Source organism: Syzygium oleosum, unplaced genomic scaffold, assembly GCF_021117445.2.
Source record: "Syzygium oleosum isolate NSW1041296 unplaced genomic scaffold, Sole_v2.1 Sole_v2.01, whole genome shotgun sequence".
Taxonomy (NCBI): domain Eukaryota; kingdom Viridiplantae; phylum Streptophyta; class Magnoliopsida; order Myrtales; family Myrtaceae; genus Syzygium; species Syzygium oleosum.
This window is the reverse complement of record NW_026607485.1, coordinates 28413185-28432513: the sequence shown is the minus strand read 5'-3', so window position 1 is coordinate 28432513 and position 19329 is coordinate 28413185. Positions and strand designations below refer to the sequence as shown.

The following is a 19329-nucleotide window of genomic DNA, read 5'->3' as shown; positions in this document are numbered from 1 at the left end:
ATCGTGCATTCTGACCCTTTTTAGATCTTATAATGATTGAAATCTTCAAAATATCAGGACTCTAAGATTCATCCTTGTCGTCCCTATTGATAGATGCTTTTGCGTGTTTGCTCCCATTAAATTTATCCATGCATGGGATTTCGTGTGTTTTCTCCTGTAATTTGATATACTCGGTCAGGCCCAAATTAATACATGGCAATCCTACGAGATAGTCGATAGGATAGTTCGATCGTCGACCGAAAGCGCTCAAACCCTCCTTGATCTAATCTGCCAAATCGCCGTCTTGCTTAATTTTCTCTTTTTTTTTGACTACCATGTTCATACGTGTATAACCATTAAGGAGTGCGACATGATCTAGGATGATGACTAATTCAACATCTACTTCCTAATTCAACGTCTTATCTGGGACGCACGAAGATGCCCCAGTTCGTCCTTTTGACAACCTCGGTCGCATCGTACCATCAATCATGTCCCCGTCTCATCTCTTCCTTCTGTCATCTTCCAACGCGTCACTTTCCACGTCCTCTCTCAGCCCCCACATATTTATGGAATAGTAATTATTAATAATCGCTTTTTCTTATTTCTCTTGGTACGACTATGTTTGGGTATTTTTGGTATAATTTTGACATACTAGACTAAACTACTCTCCTTTCCCGACGGGAGGCGCCGGGTTGCCAACGACATCGTGGCGGTCGAACAAAGGCGGCGGCCCGTGGTGGGGCAAGTGGTGGCAGGCGGCGACGTTTCCGGTGAGAATGGCAACAAGGTGAGGGGTTCAAAGAGAGAGAAGCTGCTCCAACGGTGGTTTTGCTCTTGGGTTTTCAACTTTAAAGAATTTTTTAGGAAAAAACAAAATAAAATCCAACTGCTGAAAATAATGAGCAACACGTGCCATCCATCGGATTGCTCAAGTGCTGAAGTTGATCGATGTCCTCGCTCAATTCATCAAATTTTTTTTTTTATATTTCAAGATTTTAAAATAATACATGAGAGCTTTAAAACAAAGCAAATCCAAAGTACAAGAATAAATCATAAACTGTAGTGATAAGCAGACTTTCATCTCATGAGAACAAATCTGTCTCAACATTAAACAAAACGAATGTCGATTGTTCACTAGATCTTGCATTATCATAAGTGACGAGCGCACATCGTAATCTCTTTCTCCATTGGTTATGGCTTGCCCAGTAGGTGGTGTACACTTAGATTCAGCGTTCTCAATATTATCACCATACGGAGACATCAAATACAGGTTGAACAGGCTCCCAAATATAAATCTAGATTGGGAAAAGATTGAACGAGCACAAAAACGTCTCTAGGGAACTCTCAGATCTAAATCTAGATCGGGAGAGAAGAGATCCCACATCTAGATCTAAATTAGGAGATGAGAACTTCTAAAACTTGAAAAAGTCGTATTGCTACTTCCAGTGCAGTATGAACTCATCGTATCCCTCCTTGATCTTGGTGAACTTCTTGGTTTGGAGAATTTGAAGCAGCGGGTTGATTCCTAACAATGGAAGTGGAACATACACTAGCAAGTAGCAAAGAGCATAAGTAGTGTGTGAAGGAAAAAAAAAAACAAAAAAACTTGATAAAATAAAATGCTGCTAGATTAGATTGGGAGAGAAAATCTCAATTCAAATTGGGAAGATGGAGCCTCCCTCGTCTGAGAGTTACTTTTCAGTCAAGGGAGCTTGGAGTGGAAGAGAAAAAGAGGACAAGAGAGGTCCCATGCGTCAATTCAAATTCTCTCATTAAAGGTGCGTTTATTTCGTAAAAATGAATATTTTGAAAAATATTTTCCAAAAAATAATTACTTGTATCGCTTACAATAAATGAATGAAATATATTTTCATCATCCATGTAGATGATTATATATAATTATTTTCAATAATAAAAGTATTTTTTATGGAAAAATTACCAAAAAAGTCATAAACCTATTGTACTTGTACAATTCGATCTTAAACCTTTTAATTTGGCGAATTTAGTCTTAAACCTTATGACAATTTGTCAATGGAGTCTATCCTGTCAATTATGGATAGAAATGACCAATGTGGACATTAGCCATCCTACACCGCATCGTTGACGCTGACATGGACAATTTTTATTAATTTTTTTTTAAAATTTTTTGAAATTTAAATTATTTATTTTCTTTTCCTTTATTGTGGCGGAGAAGTCCTAGCGACCCTCGCCGGCCACAGGGCGAGGGCCTGCAAGCCCTTGCCAGCTTCCCTTGTAGCCGATCTCCAGCCATTGGCGAAGAGGAAAGAAAAAATAAAAAGGAAAAAAAAAGAAAATCTTGTCCACGTCAGAGCCACATAAGACAATAGACTTTGACTAGTCCGTCACGTTAGCGTTTTCCGATCAAAACTGATCGAAAAAACTATTAGGACTAAATTGGTATAATCGAAAGGTATGACTAAATTGACACAAGTGCAACATATTGATGACTTTTTTGCTGGGAAAAGTACCAAAAAAAGTCATAAACCTATTGTATTGGTACCAATTTAGTTCTAAACCTTTCAATTGGATCAATTTAGTCCCAAACCTTTTTACATTGGTACCAATTTAGTCCATTCAACCAATTTATGTTGGAAATTGTTGACGCGGACACCAGCGGTTATACGTGACACCGCTGGCGCTGACGTGGATAAATTTTAAATAATTTTTTCAGATTTTTTTAATATTTTTTTTCTCTTCCCAGAACTGGATGGTCGGTGAGGTCGTCGATCGACTATTGCCGGCCACAAGCTGGTTTGGGTGAAGGCCCCTGCACCCTCGCTAGCCACGAGTGAGGGCTGCTATGCCCTCACCAGCCACAGGCAACGGCCCGACCGGCGAGGGCGGCGAAGCCCTCGCCCAGACAAGGCGAGGGCACCGCGAGCCTCGCTCGTGGCAGGCGAGGGCCGCGACGCCCTCGCCTGGTCTGGGTGAGGGCGTTGCCGCCCTCACCGGCCAACAGACGAGGGTTTCGGTCCTCGCCTGTGGCCGGCAAGGGTGCAGGGGCCCTCGCCCATTCTAGCCTGTGGTCGGCGATGGTTGGCCGGCGACCTCGCCGGCCCACCAGTTCTGGGAAGAGAAAACAAACATTAAAGAAATTTAAAAAAATTATAAAATTTATCCACGTCAACGTCGGCCGGCGGTGCCACGTAGGACTGCCGGCATCTACGTCAGCGATTTCCGGCATAAATTGGCCGGATGGACTGAATTGATATCAATGTGAACATATTTAAGACTAAATTGATCCAATTAAAATGTTTATGACTGAATTGGTACCAATGCAATAAGTTTAAGACTTTTTTGGTACTTTTCTCCCTTTTTGGTAATATTTCTTACTTTTCATTGACTAATTATCTCAAGCGATATAAACGATTAATTTTAGAAAAATATTTTATAAAATATTTATTTTTTGCAAAATAAATGAAGCTAACGAAAAGTAGTCGGGTTCTCAAACAATCTCGCATATCCTATCGGTCGGGGGCGAGTTTAGGATGTCTTGTGTCTACCATCACTCTTTCGAGGAAATGTACACACTAGACAAATAAAGAAATGCAAGTTGCGAAAAGTTTTTCTTTATACTTGATCATGTCTATTGTCTATAGCTAAATATTGTTTCCTCAGTCCCCCTCCCATGCGTTTCTATTTATGCAGCCCCTAGACTCCTCTCTCGCCCCCGCTCGAAAACAAGGACTACGGCCATGAAGGTCCGGTCATGGCTCGCCACCTGCTCCTCCTCCTCTTCCTCCTGCACTGCCACCGCCGCCGACGCCACCGTCCCTTTGTCCCTCTACCAATCGTCTAACGGCGGCACAAGCCCCTCCTCCGGCTCTCCGAGCGGCGGCACGTCGTCATCATCCTCCTCATCGTCAAGCTCAACCTCTCGCGACACCAGCAGCAGCAGCATCGAGTCCAACCTCTCCCTCCAAACGCTACCGTCCGTCCCTTCCCTCCAAACCCCAACCACCGAATCCCTCCACCTCTCCGTCTCTCACCACCTCCTCTACGCTCTGTCTGCTCCTTGCCTCCTCCCCATCACCTGCCTCGCCCCCCACGGCAAGCTCCTCTACGCCGCCTGCGGCCACGAGATCCACGTCTACGACACCTCCGATGGCTCCGCCGGCGGCGAGATCTCCCGCATCGACGCTTTCAACACCCGCGCCTCATCCTCGGGCTCCGTCAAGTCCGTCGTCTTCTGCGGTGGCCGGGTCTTCACCGCGCACCAGGACTCGAAGATCCGCGTCTGGCAGGCAGCGGCAGACGGGCGGCACGGGCTGGTCGCGACCCTCCCCACCGTAGGCGACCGCCTCCGCCGCTTCATGCTCCCGAAGAACTACGTCACGGTACGCCGCCACCGGAAGCAGCTCTGGATCGAGCACGCCGACGCTGTCTCCGCCCTCGCGGCGAACGGCGGCCTTGTCTACTCCGTCTCCTGGGACAAGACCCTCAAGGCATGGCGCGGCGGCGGCGACAGCGGCTCCGATCTCCGGTGCCTGGAGTCCGTCCGGGCCCACCACGACGCGGTCAACGCTGTGGTGGTGGCCACCGACGGGACGGTCTACACCGGGTCAGCGGACAAGAGGATCCGGGTCTGGGCGAGGCAGACGGGCGAGGAGCGGCACTCCCTGGTGGCGACGCTGGAGAAGCACAGGTCGGCGGTCAACGCGCTCGCATTGGCCGCGGACGGGTCGGTGCTGTTCTCGGGCGCGTGCGACCGCTCGATACTGGTGTGGGAGCGAGAGGACAGCGCCAACCACATGGTGGTGACGGGCGCTCTGAGAGGGCACGCCAAGGCGATCCTGTGCCTGACCAGCGTCTCCGATCTGCTGCTCAGCGGGTCGGCGGATCGGACGGTGAGGATCTGGCGGCGGGCAGCGGAGGGCAGGTACTGTTGCTTGGCCGTGCTGGAGGGCCACCGGAGGCCCGTGAAGTCGCTGGTTGCCGTTTCCGGCGGAGACGGCCTCGTCACGGTGTTCAGCGGAAGCCTGGACGGCGAGATTCGAGTGTGGCGATTCTTGGTTTCGACCGTCGACAAGGGCCGGCTGGGATCTTGTTGAAATTTGAATTCGTGAGGCAAAATAAAGCGAATAAATTTTGTAGGACGAAAAAAAGAACTTAGAAATTATGGTATAAGCTGTTTTTTTTCAGGCTTTTTTGTGGCACCATCTTGTGAATAGGTCCTTTTTTTCCCCTCCTTGAAGAAATTGTTGTCAATCAGAGTTTATACTCTTATCAATTTCATGATTATATTTATTGATAATAGTTGGTGTACTGAGTTCGTGTTTCCCGACACGAAAATCTGTTCATTTTTCTCTTGTTTTTCTTATGAGATAATAAACGTCATGCAAAAGGCTACCAGCATTAGCTATTCTCCATAAACGCTATCAACAAATATCAAGCTTATTACAATATATTCAGATCAAGCTATATATGCTACATCACCACCCATGAAAATGTCATAAGCAAGGCTATTGATGCTACTGCAACGAAATTTTCATCGTCACGTTTGTCCATTATCTTGTGGCACAAGATGCTACCGTCCCTCCCTATTGGCGCATCATAGCTCTAATTTATTCTGAACTCGCGGCATCATCCAGAGGTGAGAACATCGTCTTATCCTTCGGCGGAGGTGGTGAAAATGAAACCTTTGTTTACAAATAGGACAGCATTGTCTTTTTTATTACATGGGTGGGTGTTGAAAACTAGGATTAGTATTGTATATCTGATCCTTTCTACTTGCACGTAATGTTTCCTCGTCATCCTTCTCTCGATTAGACTTGATGTTACTACTTTTTCGATGTTCATACCTTTCCTCAAGGTCCCTAGAATATCCCCATTTTTTTTTTTTAAAGTTGGCCAAAGTTGAAAAGTGAATTGTCTTTCGGGCCCAAAAGGTGGGAGAGCGATGGGAAGATTGATAGAGATGATCACGAAGCAAATGCATTAGGGTGGACCGCCACTAAAGTTTGTCTTAAATAATTTACTTCTCCAGTCAATTACTTCCTTCCAAAGAGAAAGCTCGTCTTCCCAATGCGCTTTGACAAGAACATACTCTAATTTCTCAATTTCTCTAATAAAAGTAATTTGGCTGACTCTTGATAGATTAAATGATTGAAAATCTCATTTTATTACTAATATCAAGAACCCATATGCGTTGAATACTAACATATCCTCAAGATTCTTGCTAGGATTGTCAATAATCATGACATCACGCCAAAGAAAGGAATCCATTCCTTCGGATAATTGAAATATATCCAGATGAAATTGGTCTCGGTTACACTAGACCACACGTCTACTCTCTCCAGAAAGATCTCAAGTATAATATACCAGACATTGTCTCTATATCCCATTTATTTTATGTAGAATAAATAAACATTTAGCATTAAATGAAGTGCGGGCATATGAGCATTTTGTTGTAGTGACACTAGATACAGAGTAAACCAACGACCTTCTGCAAGCCCTTTTTTTCCCGAAAAATCTCTTAAAAAACCTTAAATTTTTCTCCGTGAAATATCCGTACCTCAAACTTTTTCTCGTCTCATCAAACTCTGAACTTATACTGGTGACTCAAAAATGCATTCCGTCACAAATTCGTCCGTAATGGCTGTTAAATATCTGACGTGGCGGCATGCTTGGACAATGCAGTCGGATTTCTAACGGCCTGGACAGAAATCTAATGAAAAGTATTTTTATGTTATTACTACAAATTTGAGGTTTTGATGAGATGAAAAAAATTTAGGAGTTCAATGTCCCACGAAGAAAAGTTTACTATCTTTGGTGGGATTATCCATCTTTATTTATACTTCGATGATAAAAGCACCATGCGAATTAAATGTGATTGTCCTAAACTCGAGCATGGCAACAAAATATTATTGTTTTCTATAAATAAAGCTGAAAAATGTGGTTATCTATTTGCACTACATATAGCCTTTTTCCATGCTCGGACTTTCCACAAAATTCCTTATTCATCTCTCTTGTTCAATCTCGCAGCGTGTAATTTGTATTTAATCAGCAATATTAGCCATCGTTCTGGACAACTTTTGAGATCTTTCTACATTCATCACAAGTACAGATATGACAATTCTAAGGACAAAAAAAAAACAGTCCAAAATTAACAGGAATTATTGCGAGGCACAGAAGATTTTACTATATAGACATTAATGAGATCTATTTTAATATCATTATAGAATAATATTAACCTATTTGATATCTTAAATCAATATAATTTTGGATTTGTTCTATATATATAATTTAACAAATATGTAGGTGCAAAAATTCCAAAAAAGATAAGAAAAGACACTTCAAAAAAACACCGGATTAACGACGAAATTTGCGACGGAAAATTTGGAAAAATCCGTCGCAAATCAAATTTGCGACGAATTTTGCGACGGAAAAAATTCCGTCACTACTAGGTCGTCGCAAAATTTTGCGACGGAAAATTTAAAAGTTCGTCGCAAAATTCGTCGCAAAATTAGTTGCAAATTAGCCACGAATACAATCCGTCAATCCGTCGCAAAATTCGTCGCAAATATTTCGTCACAAATTTGCGACGAATTCGTCGCAAATTCGTCGCAAAATTCGTCGCAAAATTCGTCGCAAAATTTCGTCGCAAATTCCGTCGCAAAATCGTCGCAAAATTCGTCACAAATTTCGTCGCAAAATTCGTCACAAAATTAGCGACGAATACAATCCGTCTCAAAATTCATCGCAAATATTTCGTCGCAAAATTCGTCGCAAAATTCATCGCAAATTTCGTCGCAATTTCGTCGCAAATTTCGTCGCAAATTAGCGACGAACTGTAATGATCGCAAAATTCGGCTTAAAATATTCGTCGCTGTTTTTACATCATTTCGGCCATAAATTCTTGTCCATATCAAACAAAGGAGACAATGACATATAATTGAAACAGAAAAACGAACAAACCATAGATTCTGACAAACCAGCCACAATGACATATAATTGAAACAAATAACTGAAGAAAAGTTGCAGAGTCTGACATGATGCTATTTGATATCCAATCTTACAATACATTCAAAACATGAACTAAGAGACGGGACAACCATAGAAGACGCAGAAAAACCATACACAAGAAGACGCAGCTTTGGTACGATGGCAGGACACCAAAAGTAGTCACTTTTGTCGAGACCTGAGGAAATGTCGATACATAAATCAGTCCAGAATATAAAAGAAGCGTTTATGCATGGATGTGAAACTAGGTGTAAAATAACAAGAGGGTTAACAAAAATACGTTTCAGGACGAATATGAATGTTCTTACATATGAATATGAGTGAAATTATGAAAAACCAAGATTATGAAGCAAGCTTACCCCCGATTTTGAGAATTTTAACTAGAAAGACTGGAGAAAATCATCATCATCATCATCATCATCATAGCACTCTCGGCATCAATGTGTTGGTCATCATTGTGCCCATCACCTATTGGATTGGCTGGAGGTACAGGAGGATCGTCATAGCGATTGAGGTTAAGGTGTCGCATAACGAGTCTCATTTGTTGTTCCAAGTTATTTATTTGTTCGTCCTTCTGAACAAGTAAATTATTCAGACGATGCACTTCTTGGGTCAATTGCTCGTCTTGTCGTGGCCTCCTTCGACCAGTCGCAGTGGATGATGAACTTCCAGGATTATTCGGCATGTACATCCTTGACAACGATCCCATCCCAAATATTTTCCCTTTTTTCACCCCACCCGTTGCCTCCATCCATAATGCCATATTATCAACTGGTGGCCCGGACTCAGGACAATCATCACTACCACTAGCACTGCTCATTAAAAGTTCATCATATTTTTCCTACATTAACAATGTAGATGAAAATAAAATCACTATATATATCTACCATAAATATTGAAAGCATTCACGGTTTTCATTATAGTTTACATATAAGCCAAAGTATAACCTTACATACCTTAACAGCTTTTGCTCGATCGCCAGTCCATGTCTTATCTTTCTTTTGAAATGTGCGTTCAAATGTAGCTGCAAATGTCGGTTCCGTCCCCAATTCTTGTGCCTACAAAATGTAAACATGAGTAATTGAATTAAATTAACTTATAACTCATTTAACAGACTTACCAGTCGTTTGCGATGCTCCGCAATGTTGATAGAGCCCCCAGCATATGTGGTTGACCCATCACTAGAACTAGAAGATCGATTCTTCTTATTCTGCTCAGAGAGTTGCCGACTCTGTTCAGATGCCCAAAATCTGTTAATTGCCGCCCAATTGTCAGCTGTAAAGAAAGACGGCTTCACTTGCTTGATCTTCGCTCTATTCATGACATTTCGCATAAAATCACCGTTTTTCTTATCGAAAATTCTTCTCACTTCATTGTCTTCCGCTTCCTCCCACTTGAACTTCTGCTGCAATGAATAAAAACACAAATTGAAAGTTATTATGATGATCACATATCCATAACCATGCACCAGACAAATATAGACAGATTTTGTAAAGTTCATGTCGGGGAAAATATCTGGTCCTTTAGGTATCGAAAACTACAGAGTTGTTCTGGTCTCTTTACATCATTCTTGACCATCAATACACTACACCAAACTTAATTGGTGAGAAAATAAAATATGTAAAACTTACCTTGAACTCATTCCACCACATTTCTTTCACTTCTTGTGGAACACTTCTGTAAGTAATATACTCTCCCATCCAAAAGTTTCTTACTATTTTGTTCAATTCCCTCATAACAGACGGAGCATCCATGAATCTGTAATCATACGGATATTGTGCAACATCGACAATTCAGTTGACATCAATATCTAAAGCCCTAAATATTACATATACTAAAATAAAAATGAAGTACTTACGAATCTCCAAATGGGCATATGAAGAATCGGTTATCTTCTTGACCTGTGTTTCCGTCAATATTCGATTGTTCCGCCGAATAATGGGGTGGAACGGAAGGAGAGGGAGCTAAAGGAGATTGAACTGGAGGAAATTCAGTTCGCATGTGGCCAAGTCCCATAACATGTTGTTGAGTGTTGGAGGAAGGGCCAACGTGTCCATATTGTGACGGACCATATTGTGGTTGAGGGTTAGATGACGGGACAGGGGAAGAGGAAAGGGCCGGGGACGAGGACGAGGAAGAGGCTTGTCTTCTATACGAATGACCTCCACGTTTATACTGACAAGTAGGAAGGTTATGCGAATATGGAAAGAACTATTGACACGTATTACGGACACATAATGATGTACATGACGAAGCTTACCATTTTGATGGAAAGACTGAGAAAATGTTTCCTTGAAATGAGCCAATGTCGAGTGCTTATGACGTGCAATTTCCTACGAACAAATATACTATGAATCCCATTCATTTTGATATGAAACATCAATATATGAGTACGATATGGGTGGCCACAGGTATCAAACATCACTATATGAATCGCATTCATTTTGATTAAATTTTTTTTGACCACGTACAAAATTTTAATTTTACTGAAAGTGGGTGGCCACAGGTATTCTAAGGGCCCGTTTGGTAACGTGCCAAATAGTGAAAATTTCTGTTCTTTTGTTCCCAGAAATAGTTTGGGAACAGAAATGCGTTTGGTAAATTTTTTGTTCCTTGGCACATTTTTGCAAAAATTTGTGCCGAGAAACAGTTTTGGAAGAGAAACAAGAAGTAAAAAAAAGTTGCTTCTTGTTTCTCGGCACAATTTTGAGAATCAGTTTTTTTTCTTTTCTTTCTTTTTTTTCTTTTCTTATTTTTGTGTTCTTCTTCCTTGGGCTGGGCCGGCCGCCGGCGGCCGGCGACCGGCCACACCGGCCCGGGGCCGGCGAGGGCGTCACGGCCCTCGCCGCCGCCGGCGGAGGCGAGGGTCGCCCTCGCCGGCGAGGGCGAGGGGCGGACCCTCGCCGCTGGGCGAGGCGGCCTCGCCCGGATCGGCGAGGCCGAGCCTCGCCGTTGGTCGCGACGGCGAGGTTGGCCTCGCCCGGAGACGGCGAGGCTCGGCCTCGCCCGGATCTGGCGAGGCCGAGCCTCGCCGTCGCGACCACGGCGAGCCGACCTCGCCGTGGGTCGCGACGGCGAGGCTCGGCCTCGCTCGATCTGGGCGAGGCCGAGCCTCGCCGTCGCGACCCACGGCGAGGTCGGCCGCCGTGGGTCGCGACGGCGAGGCTCGGCCTCGCCCGATCTAGGCGAGGCCGAGCCTCGCCGTCTCGGGCGAGGCCGCCTCGCCCGGGCGGCGAGGTCCAGCCACCGCCCTCGCGCAGCGACCTCGCCGGCGGGCCGTGACGCCTCGCCGGCCTGGAGGCTGTGGCCGGTCGCCGGCGACCGGCCATGGCCAAAGAAAAAAATGAATAAAAAGAAAAAAAAAATTAAACAATTCAAAAATATTATTAAAATATTATTTGGGAACAGAAATTTTGTGTAGTTACCAAACGCATTTCTGTTCTTTTCTACTCTAGGAATAGAAATTTTGGACAGTTTATCAAACGCCTTTAAATACTCAGAAATTGTTTCCGGGCACAGAATCAAAAAAAATCATTTCTGTTCAGAAATAGCGCCGGGGCACAGAATGGTATTCATGCGCACCCTAAGTCATTCTGTAAAGTTTTGTAAGAGAAAAATTGTTATTATTGTTAAATTTTTTTTGGGACCTAAAAAAAAAAAATTTCACTAAAAGTTGGTGGCCACCGATATTCTAAGACATTCTGTAAAGTTTTGAAATTTAAAAATTTTTAGAATTTTTAAATTATTATTTTTTAATATAAAATTTTTCCCGTGAAATAAAAAAAATTTTCCATACTAAAATTGGGTGGCCACATGTAGTATAAGCTATTAGGTAAAGTTTCCAAAATTTTTGTCCTTCTTTATTTTAATAATTTTTAGGGCACGTTAAAAAAATTAAATATAACTAAAAGTGGTGGTGCGAGGTATTATAAGCCAATTCAGTGAAGTTTTGAAAATTTTTAAATTCTAATTTTTTTGGCAACCTAAAAAATTTAAATTTCACTGCAAGTTGATGGCTACATGTTTTCTAGGCAATTCTATGCAGTTTTGAAATTTTATATTTTTTTAATTTTTTTTTCACCCAATAACAATAAAAATTTCCCTCACAATGGGTGACCACATTTATTTTAAGCCATTTTATAAGGTTATGAAAATTTTTAATATTTTAATATTTTTTGTCCCGGAACGTTAAAAAATCTAAATTTCACTCAAAATGGGTGGTCACTATTAATTTTTGCCATTTTGTGATGTTATGAAATTTTTTGTTTTTTAAAAATTTTAAAAAACTTTTACAGTCAAATTTCATATTTGTTGCCAACATATACCGTTTTTTTAATTTTTCGTAATTTTTTTATGATTTTTTATAGAAATGTTCAATTTTCAAGCATTTTCTGTGAAAACGCTTAATCAATCACCTTATCGTCATTTAACGCTTAATCATCCACATAATAGACAAATTAACCAGTCGACCATCGATCAAAGCCACATGCAATCCTGAAATCGACCCGTAACTTAGCCAACGAAAAGTGATCCTAAATAATCCATAAACAAGTCCGACTAATTACCTAATTATACTAACTAGGGTTTAGGGAGTTGCTTACTTGGTTCAAGGACAACAAAAACCGGCCGACCGAACAGTGGCGGTCCCGGCGCGGGTGTGGGCCCAAATGGTGACTAGTCGGCCAGGTGCTCGGCCACGACCGGGCAAACGACGGCGGGCTCGGCGGCGATGGCGTTGGTCGGCGGCAACGGCGTCGGGCGGCGGCGAGGCGTCGGCGGCGGCGGCTTCGGCGGCGCAGCGTCGGCCGGCGACTAGGAGGCGGGTGGCCGGCTGGCCGACCCATGCGGAGGCCGGCCGGCGGCGACAGTGATGACGGCGTCCAAGGCGGGCGGCCCGGCGGCGGCGGTGGGCTGTCGCTTTCCCGGCGAGGGCGGCAACGGGCGGGGGCTGGCTCCGGCGATAGCCTCGGCCGGGCGATGGTGGGCGGCGACGGCGATGGCGAGCGGCTGCGGGCCGACGGCGTGGGCGGCCGCAGCGGGCGGGCGAGGCGCGAGGCCGGCGGCGACAGCGTCGGTCCTGCGGTTGGCGCGGAGAGGCTTCGGGCCGCTACGAGGCGGCGAGGCGGGCGGGGCGAGCGGCGCGACCCGGCGGGGCGGGCAGCGGGCGGGAGAGGCTCGGGCGGGCGGCCGCCGCGATCGGCGGCGAGGCGGGGGGCTGGGGGCGGCCGCGAGGGAGGCTGCAGGCGGGCTGCTGAGGCCCAGGTAGCGGCGACGGCGACGGTGACGGCTGCGACAGCGAGCGCGCGGCCGCCGGGCGGGCGACGGGCGGGGTGGGCGTGGGGCGGGCGGCCGGCGGCCGCCGACGGGAGGGGGGGACACGCGGGCGACGGGCGGGGACTGCGGGCGAGGCTGCGAGGGTTTGAGGCGACGGCGGCGTGGGAGCAGCACAGATCGGGCTTGGGCGTCGTCGGGGAAGGGGAGAGGGGGTAATAATGTCGCAAATTTGCGACGGAACTCCACCTTCCGTCGCAAATTTGCGACGGACTTTTTATGTCCGTCGCAATTTTTCGACTGACAAAAAATTTCCAACGGAAAAAAAAATCCGTCGCAAATTTGCAACGTAAAAAAAAATCCGTTGCAAATTTGCGACGGAAATAAAAATCCGTCGGAAATTTACGACGGATTAAATTATCCGTCGCAAATTTCGAACGGTGAAAATTCCCTCGCAAAATTTGCGACGGACAGGTTGATTCCATCGCAAAATTTGCGACTGACCGGTTGAGTTCCGTCTCAAATTTGCGACGGACCGGTTGAGTCCGTCGCAAATTGACGACGGACTATATTGATCCGTCGCAAATGTGCGACGAAACTCCACTTTTCGTCGCAAATTTGCGACGGATTAAATTATGTCCGTCGCAAATTTTTGACCGACAAAAAATTTACTAAGGAAATAAAAATCCGTCGCAAATTTGCGACGGATTAAATTATCCGTCGCAAATTTGCGACGGACAGGTTGAGTCCGTCGCAAATTTTCGACCGACAAAAAATTTTCGACGAAAATAAAAATCGATCGCAAATTTGCGCCGTAAAAAAAAATCCGTTGCAAATTTGCGACGGAAATAAAAATCCGTCGCAAATTTGTGCCGTGAAAAAAAATCCGTTGTAAATTTGCGACGGAAATAAAAATCCGTCGCAAATTTGCGACGGATTAAATTATCCGTCGCAAATTTCGAATGGTAAAAATTGCCTCGCAAAATTTGCGAAAATTTGCGACGGACATGGAAGTCCGTCGCAAATTTTCGATCGAAAAAAAATTTCCGACGGAAATAAAAATCCCTCGCAAATTTGGGCCGTAAAAAAAAATCCATTGCAAATTTTCGACGGAAATAAAAATCCGTCGCAAATTTGAGATGGACAGGTTGAGTCCGTCGCAAATTTGTGACGGACTATACTGATCCGTTGCAAATTTGCGACGGAACTCCACTTTCCGTCGCAAATTTGCGACGGATTAAATTATGTCCGTCGGAAATTTTCGACCGACAAAAAATTTACGACGGAAATAAAAATCCGTCGCAAATTTGCGACGGATTAAATTATCCGTCGCAAATTTCGAATGGTAAAAATTGCCTCGCAAAATTTGTGAAAATTTGCGACGGACAGGTTGAGTCCGTCGTAAATTTGAGACGGAACTCCACTTTCCGTCGCAAATTTGCGACGGACGTTCTATGTCCATCGCAAATTTTTGACCGACAAAAAATTTCCGACGGAAATCAAAATCCGTTGCAAATTTGCGCCGTAAAAAAAAATCAGTTGCAAATTTGCGACGGAAATAAAAATCCGTCGCAAATTTGCGACGGACAGGTTGAGTCCGTCACAAATGTGCGACGGACAGCTTGAGTTTGCGACGGACTATACTAGTCCGTCGCAAACATGGACATACTACATGATCGTTGTAAATTTGTGACGTCTTTTTTTCGATAAAAAATTTAGCATCTCATTTATTTGGGTTCTAAATTTGCTACGTCTTTTTTTCAGTCCAAAATTTTGGCATCTCAAATTTTGCAATGGAAATTAGAATATCGGAAATGTTAGGGCACGTTAATAATATTTGACTTGTCGGCATTTAGGGACAAAATTTCGGACGATCAATTAAAATAAAAAGAATAATCGACAATAACAATAATAAAAAAGCACAATAACAATAATAACAAGAACAATAATGATAACAACCAAAATAGTACTTGTAGCATTAATAATTACACATCTATAGTGTTTTGTGACAAAAATTTTAATCTTCAACTTTGTCTTCGTCTTCGTCTTCGTCATCTGTCTGAAAATCAGATTCTGAACATTCTTGTACATTTAATTCGCAAATTTCAGTTGGATCCACATCTATCATTGCTCTACACGGATCTCGTAAAGTTGGTATGTTATATTCCTCAATTTCAACCGTGTTACACACTTCCTCTTGTTGGTAGGCTCTATCCTTCCAGTGTTCCTCGATTTTCCTCTGTGCTTTGATTTTACATACAGCCCACCAATCAGCTTTGTCACGTTTCAAATTAGGATATGATGCATAACATTACTTGAATTGCTTGTTGTGCCAAGACAAATGGTTCATACTTCATATACCTTTTCTTGTGATTTATTTCAACCAAATTGAACTTCGTATGCACCTTCATTCCTTTGACGGGATCGAGCCACGTGCACTTAAATAACACAATCCGCATCATTAATGGTCCAGGGTACTCTATCTCTATGATTTCATCGAACAAGCCATAAAAATCATCTTCTGAACTGCCACCATTGGATGACCGAACACACACACCACTATTCAATGTGGATTTTCCCATTCCATATTCTTGAGTATGAAAATTATATCCATTTATGAAATATGCTGGCCAACTTCGAACTCTTAACTGTGGACCCCATGACAGATGATATAGCAATCCTTGCCCTCCAATTCCATCATAATTACTGTGAACCTAAGGTTACACATGCAAAGTCAATAATATATATTATACTAAATGATGTATATAATTTTAATAACTTGGTTTTGGTCCATAGGCAACTTACATATGTCTTTAACCATGCTGCAAATTGTTCATCGCACAAACGGTCAAACTCATTTGGTTGTAGTCCAAACATTTCAGTTTGGAAAATCCTCATATTAAAAACCATATAAATATTAGCAAATATTTGACACACAAAACATATATTTGCAAATTTACACTTACTTGAAGTATGGCTCGACTTCTGGGCAGTTCAGTAAAATATAAGTACGGGCTGCATGAAATTCTTCGCCTGATAAGTAACGAAACTGACATGCGCCGCTTGATCGACCTAGATAATTGAAAATAGAGAATGCTGTGCAATTGGGATCAATGGGGCCCTCATCATTTCTGCCTGCTCTCCGCCTCTTGCACTGAACGTGCGGCTCAAAATAGTATGATGCAAATGTTGTCACTTCTTCCACAATATATGCATTACAAATTGAAGCTTCAACACGTGCCTTATTCTTCACTTTTTTCTTCAAATGATATAAAAATCTAGTTGAAATAGAAAGAAGCTTATCGGAACATATTATATGATAAACTAATTTGAACTGTATTTTAAAAAAAACATTACCTCTCAAATGGATACATCCATCGAAATTGGACGGGACCTGCAACTTTGGCCTCATAAGGCAAGTGAACTAAGAGATGCTCCATCGAATTAAAAAACGCTGGAGGAAATATCCTTTCTAAGTTGCAAAGAATAATTGGAATATCTCTCTCTAGTTTTTCCATGTGCGATGCTTTTAACACTGTCGAGCAAATATCATGGAGGAAATTGCTTAACTCTGTAATGGCGCCCCATACAAAGTTCGGTAGAACTTCCTTCAAAGCTATTGGAATTAGTCTTTCCATTAGGATGTGACAATCATGACTCTTCAAATCTGTGAACTTGCATTCATTCAAATCAACACATCTCCCGAGGTTCGAAGCATATCTATCAGGAAACCGCACAGATTTCAATCATTGACAAACAACTCGCCTCTGCTCCTTATCCAATGTATTAACTACTTTCGATTTTGGTCCCCTACTGCTTGCATCCACAGCTAGTATTGGCCAATCGCAAATATCTCTCATATCTTTTCTTGCGTTCAAGTTGTCTTTTGTTTTTCCGGCGACATCCATCACAGTATTTATGACATTGTCGAAAACATTCTTTTCTATGTGCATGACGTCAAGATTATGATGAATAAGATGGGCCTTCCAATATGGTAGATCCCAAAATATACTGCATTTTGTCCACTTATGTGTACTTCCGTACGCAAAAGTCGTGCCGTGCGGGTTTTCAACAACAGTTGGAAAGTCCTGCACACGCTCCCAAATTTGATCGCCGGTCAACCTCAATGGTGGACGCATTCTTTCAGTCCTATTCTTGGTGAACTCTTTCTTATTCCTTTTGAAAGGATGACTTGGCGGTAAAAATTGTCTGTGACAGTCAAAATAGCTGGGCTTCTTTCCATGTTTTAATTTAAATGACTTTGACCTCTCCAAACATATCGGACATCCTAAGATCCTAGCTGTACTCCATCCAAATAATATTCCGTAAGTTGGAAAGTCATTTATCGTCCAAAGAAGGGCAGCCTTCATTACAAATGTTTGATCGGTAGAAACGTCATACGTAGGGACACCTTCAACCCATAGCCGTTGTAACTCCTCAATCAATGGTTGCATATAAACATCTATCAACTTTTTCGGATTTTGCGGCCCTGTCACGATCAATGTCAAAAACATATAAGGTGTCTTCATGCACATACCAGGTGGAAGATTGTACGGCGTTAAGATAACTGGCCAACATGAATAACTTTTTCCTGTTTTCCCAAATGGAGCAAATCCATCGGCACAGAGACCTAACCTGATGTTCCGAGGCTCCATCGCAAACTCAGGGTATGTTCTATCAAAATGTTGCCATGCCTTCGCATCTGAAGGATGACACATTAGACCCTCTTCTGTTTCATGATTTGCATGCCAAGTCATGTGTTCAGCAGTGGCTTTAGACGCATAAAGCCTTTGCAATCTGGGGATTAAGGGCAGATAAAACATTTGCTTGCATGGTCTACGCTTCTGATTACGACCCGGCCTCCTGTTAATCTTGTACCTAGGTTGGCTACATAATTTGCAAGATTCTGCATTTTCATCATCTCTTCAATATATCATACAACCCTTACTACATACATCAATCCTTACAACCGGAAGACCTAAGTTATCCACTAGCTTTTTCATATCATAAAAATCACTTGGCATGATGTTATCACGAGGCAATGATTCCCGCATTACTTCAACAAAAGAGTTGAAGTAATCCGCAGACACATTATGCTCTGCCTTGATATTTAATAGTCGGGCTGTCACCGATAACTTAGTGTGGTCGTCACAACCTGCCCATAAAGGTTCATCTGCTGCTTTCAATACATCCCGGAACTGATTAGATTGAAAATTTTCATTATAGACATTCTCATCAAAACCCGTTACTCCTATATCTTCCAATTGTGAAGCATGACTAGTACCCACTTGTTCACGTGTAGGAGTAAAACTAGTACTTGCATAATTTGATTCTGTGACAAAATTATAACTAGCTGCATCAATCACCATCCTCTCGTATGGGTTCAATTGCTCATAATAGCCACATTCTTCCCTAACTGAAAATTGGTCACTTCTTCCATATCCTTCATCAGATATAAATGGTTCACCGTGGGAAGTCCAATTATAATAATTCGAACTAAACCCAAATCTAGTAAGGTGTTCTCTAACTTGATCACACACAAGAAATTTACCATTACCGCACTTTTTACACGGACACCTTAACTTATTTCCATCCATGAACTCATATTTACTACTAGCAAAGTCTAAAAATAGTTCCAACCCAGTACGAAACTCATCTGTCAATCCTTGACGTCCAGGTAAGTTCTTATTATACATCCAAGCCCTTTCTCTTTGCATTGTGTCTGTATTAAAATAAAAAATTCTGGTAAAATATTTAAAATATCATATCTATTGTTCTTAATTAAAACCATAAAATTTTGGAAATTATAATTTTTGTTATTCACGCAACAATTAATATGAAATTGCAAAAATAGAAAAAATTACCATGTAAAGAAGACTTACCCAAATATTTGACTGAAATATTGGTAGGAGAAAGTGGTCAATTTGATGAGAATTGCAACGTCCACTTGGATTGCGAGACCTTCAATTAGACACATACCCAAAAAGAATAATCACTTAAGAATCATTTTTTAATAATTTTTAATGTGCGATGGAAACGGAATTCATCCCTCGCAAATTTGCGACGGATCTCGCAAATTTGCGACGGAATCAAGGA

The 19329-nt window shown here is 42.7% G+C and overlaps 2 protein-coding genes across 2 annotated transcripts; both read left to right on the top strand.

Annotated features, from left to right (window-relative positions):
* The first annotated feature begins 3630 nt into the window (after positions 1-3630).
* On the top strand, positions 3631-5254 carry LOC115692356 (protein JINGUBANG). The gene has a single exon (XM_030619175.2). The coding sequence runs from the start codon at positions 3696-3698 to the stop codon at positions 5049-5051; it is 1356 nt and encodes a 451-aa protein (XP_030475035.1). The 5' UTR covers positions 3631-3695; the 3' UTR covers positions 5052-5254.
* Positions 5255-12804: 7550 nt separating this feature from the next.
* On the top strand, positions 12805-13452 carry LOC130137402 (uncharacterized). The gene has a single exon (XM_056308559.1). It carries the CDS (start codon positions 12805-12807, stop codon positions 13450-13452), a length of 648 nt encoding a protein of 215 aa, XP_056164534.1.
* Positions 13453-19329: the final 5877 nt, after the last annotated feature.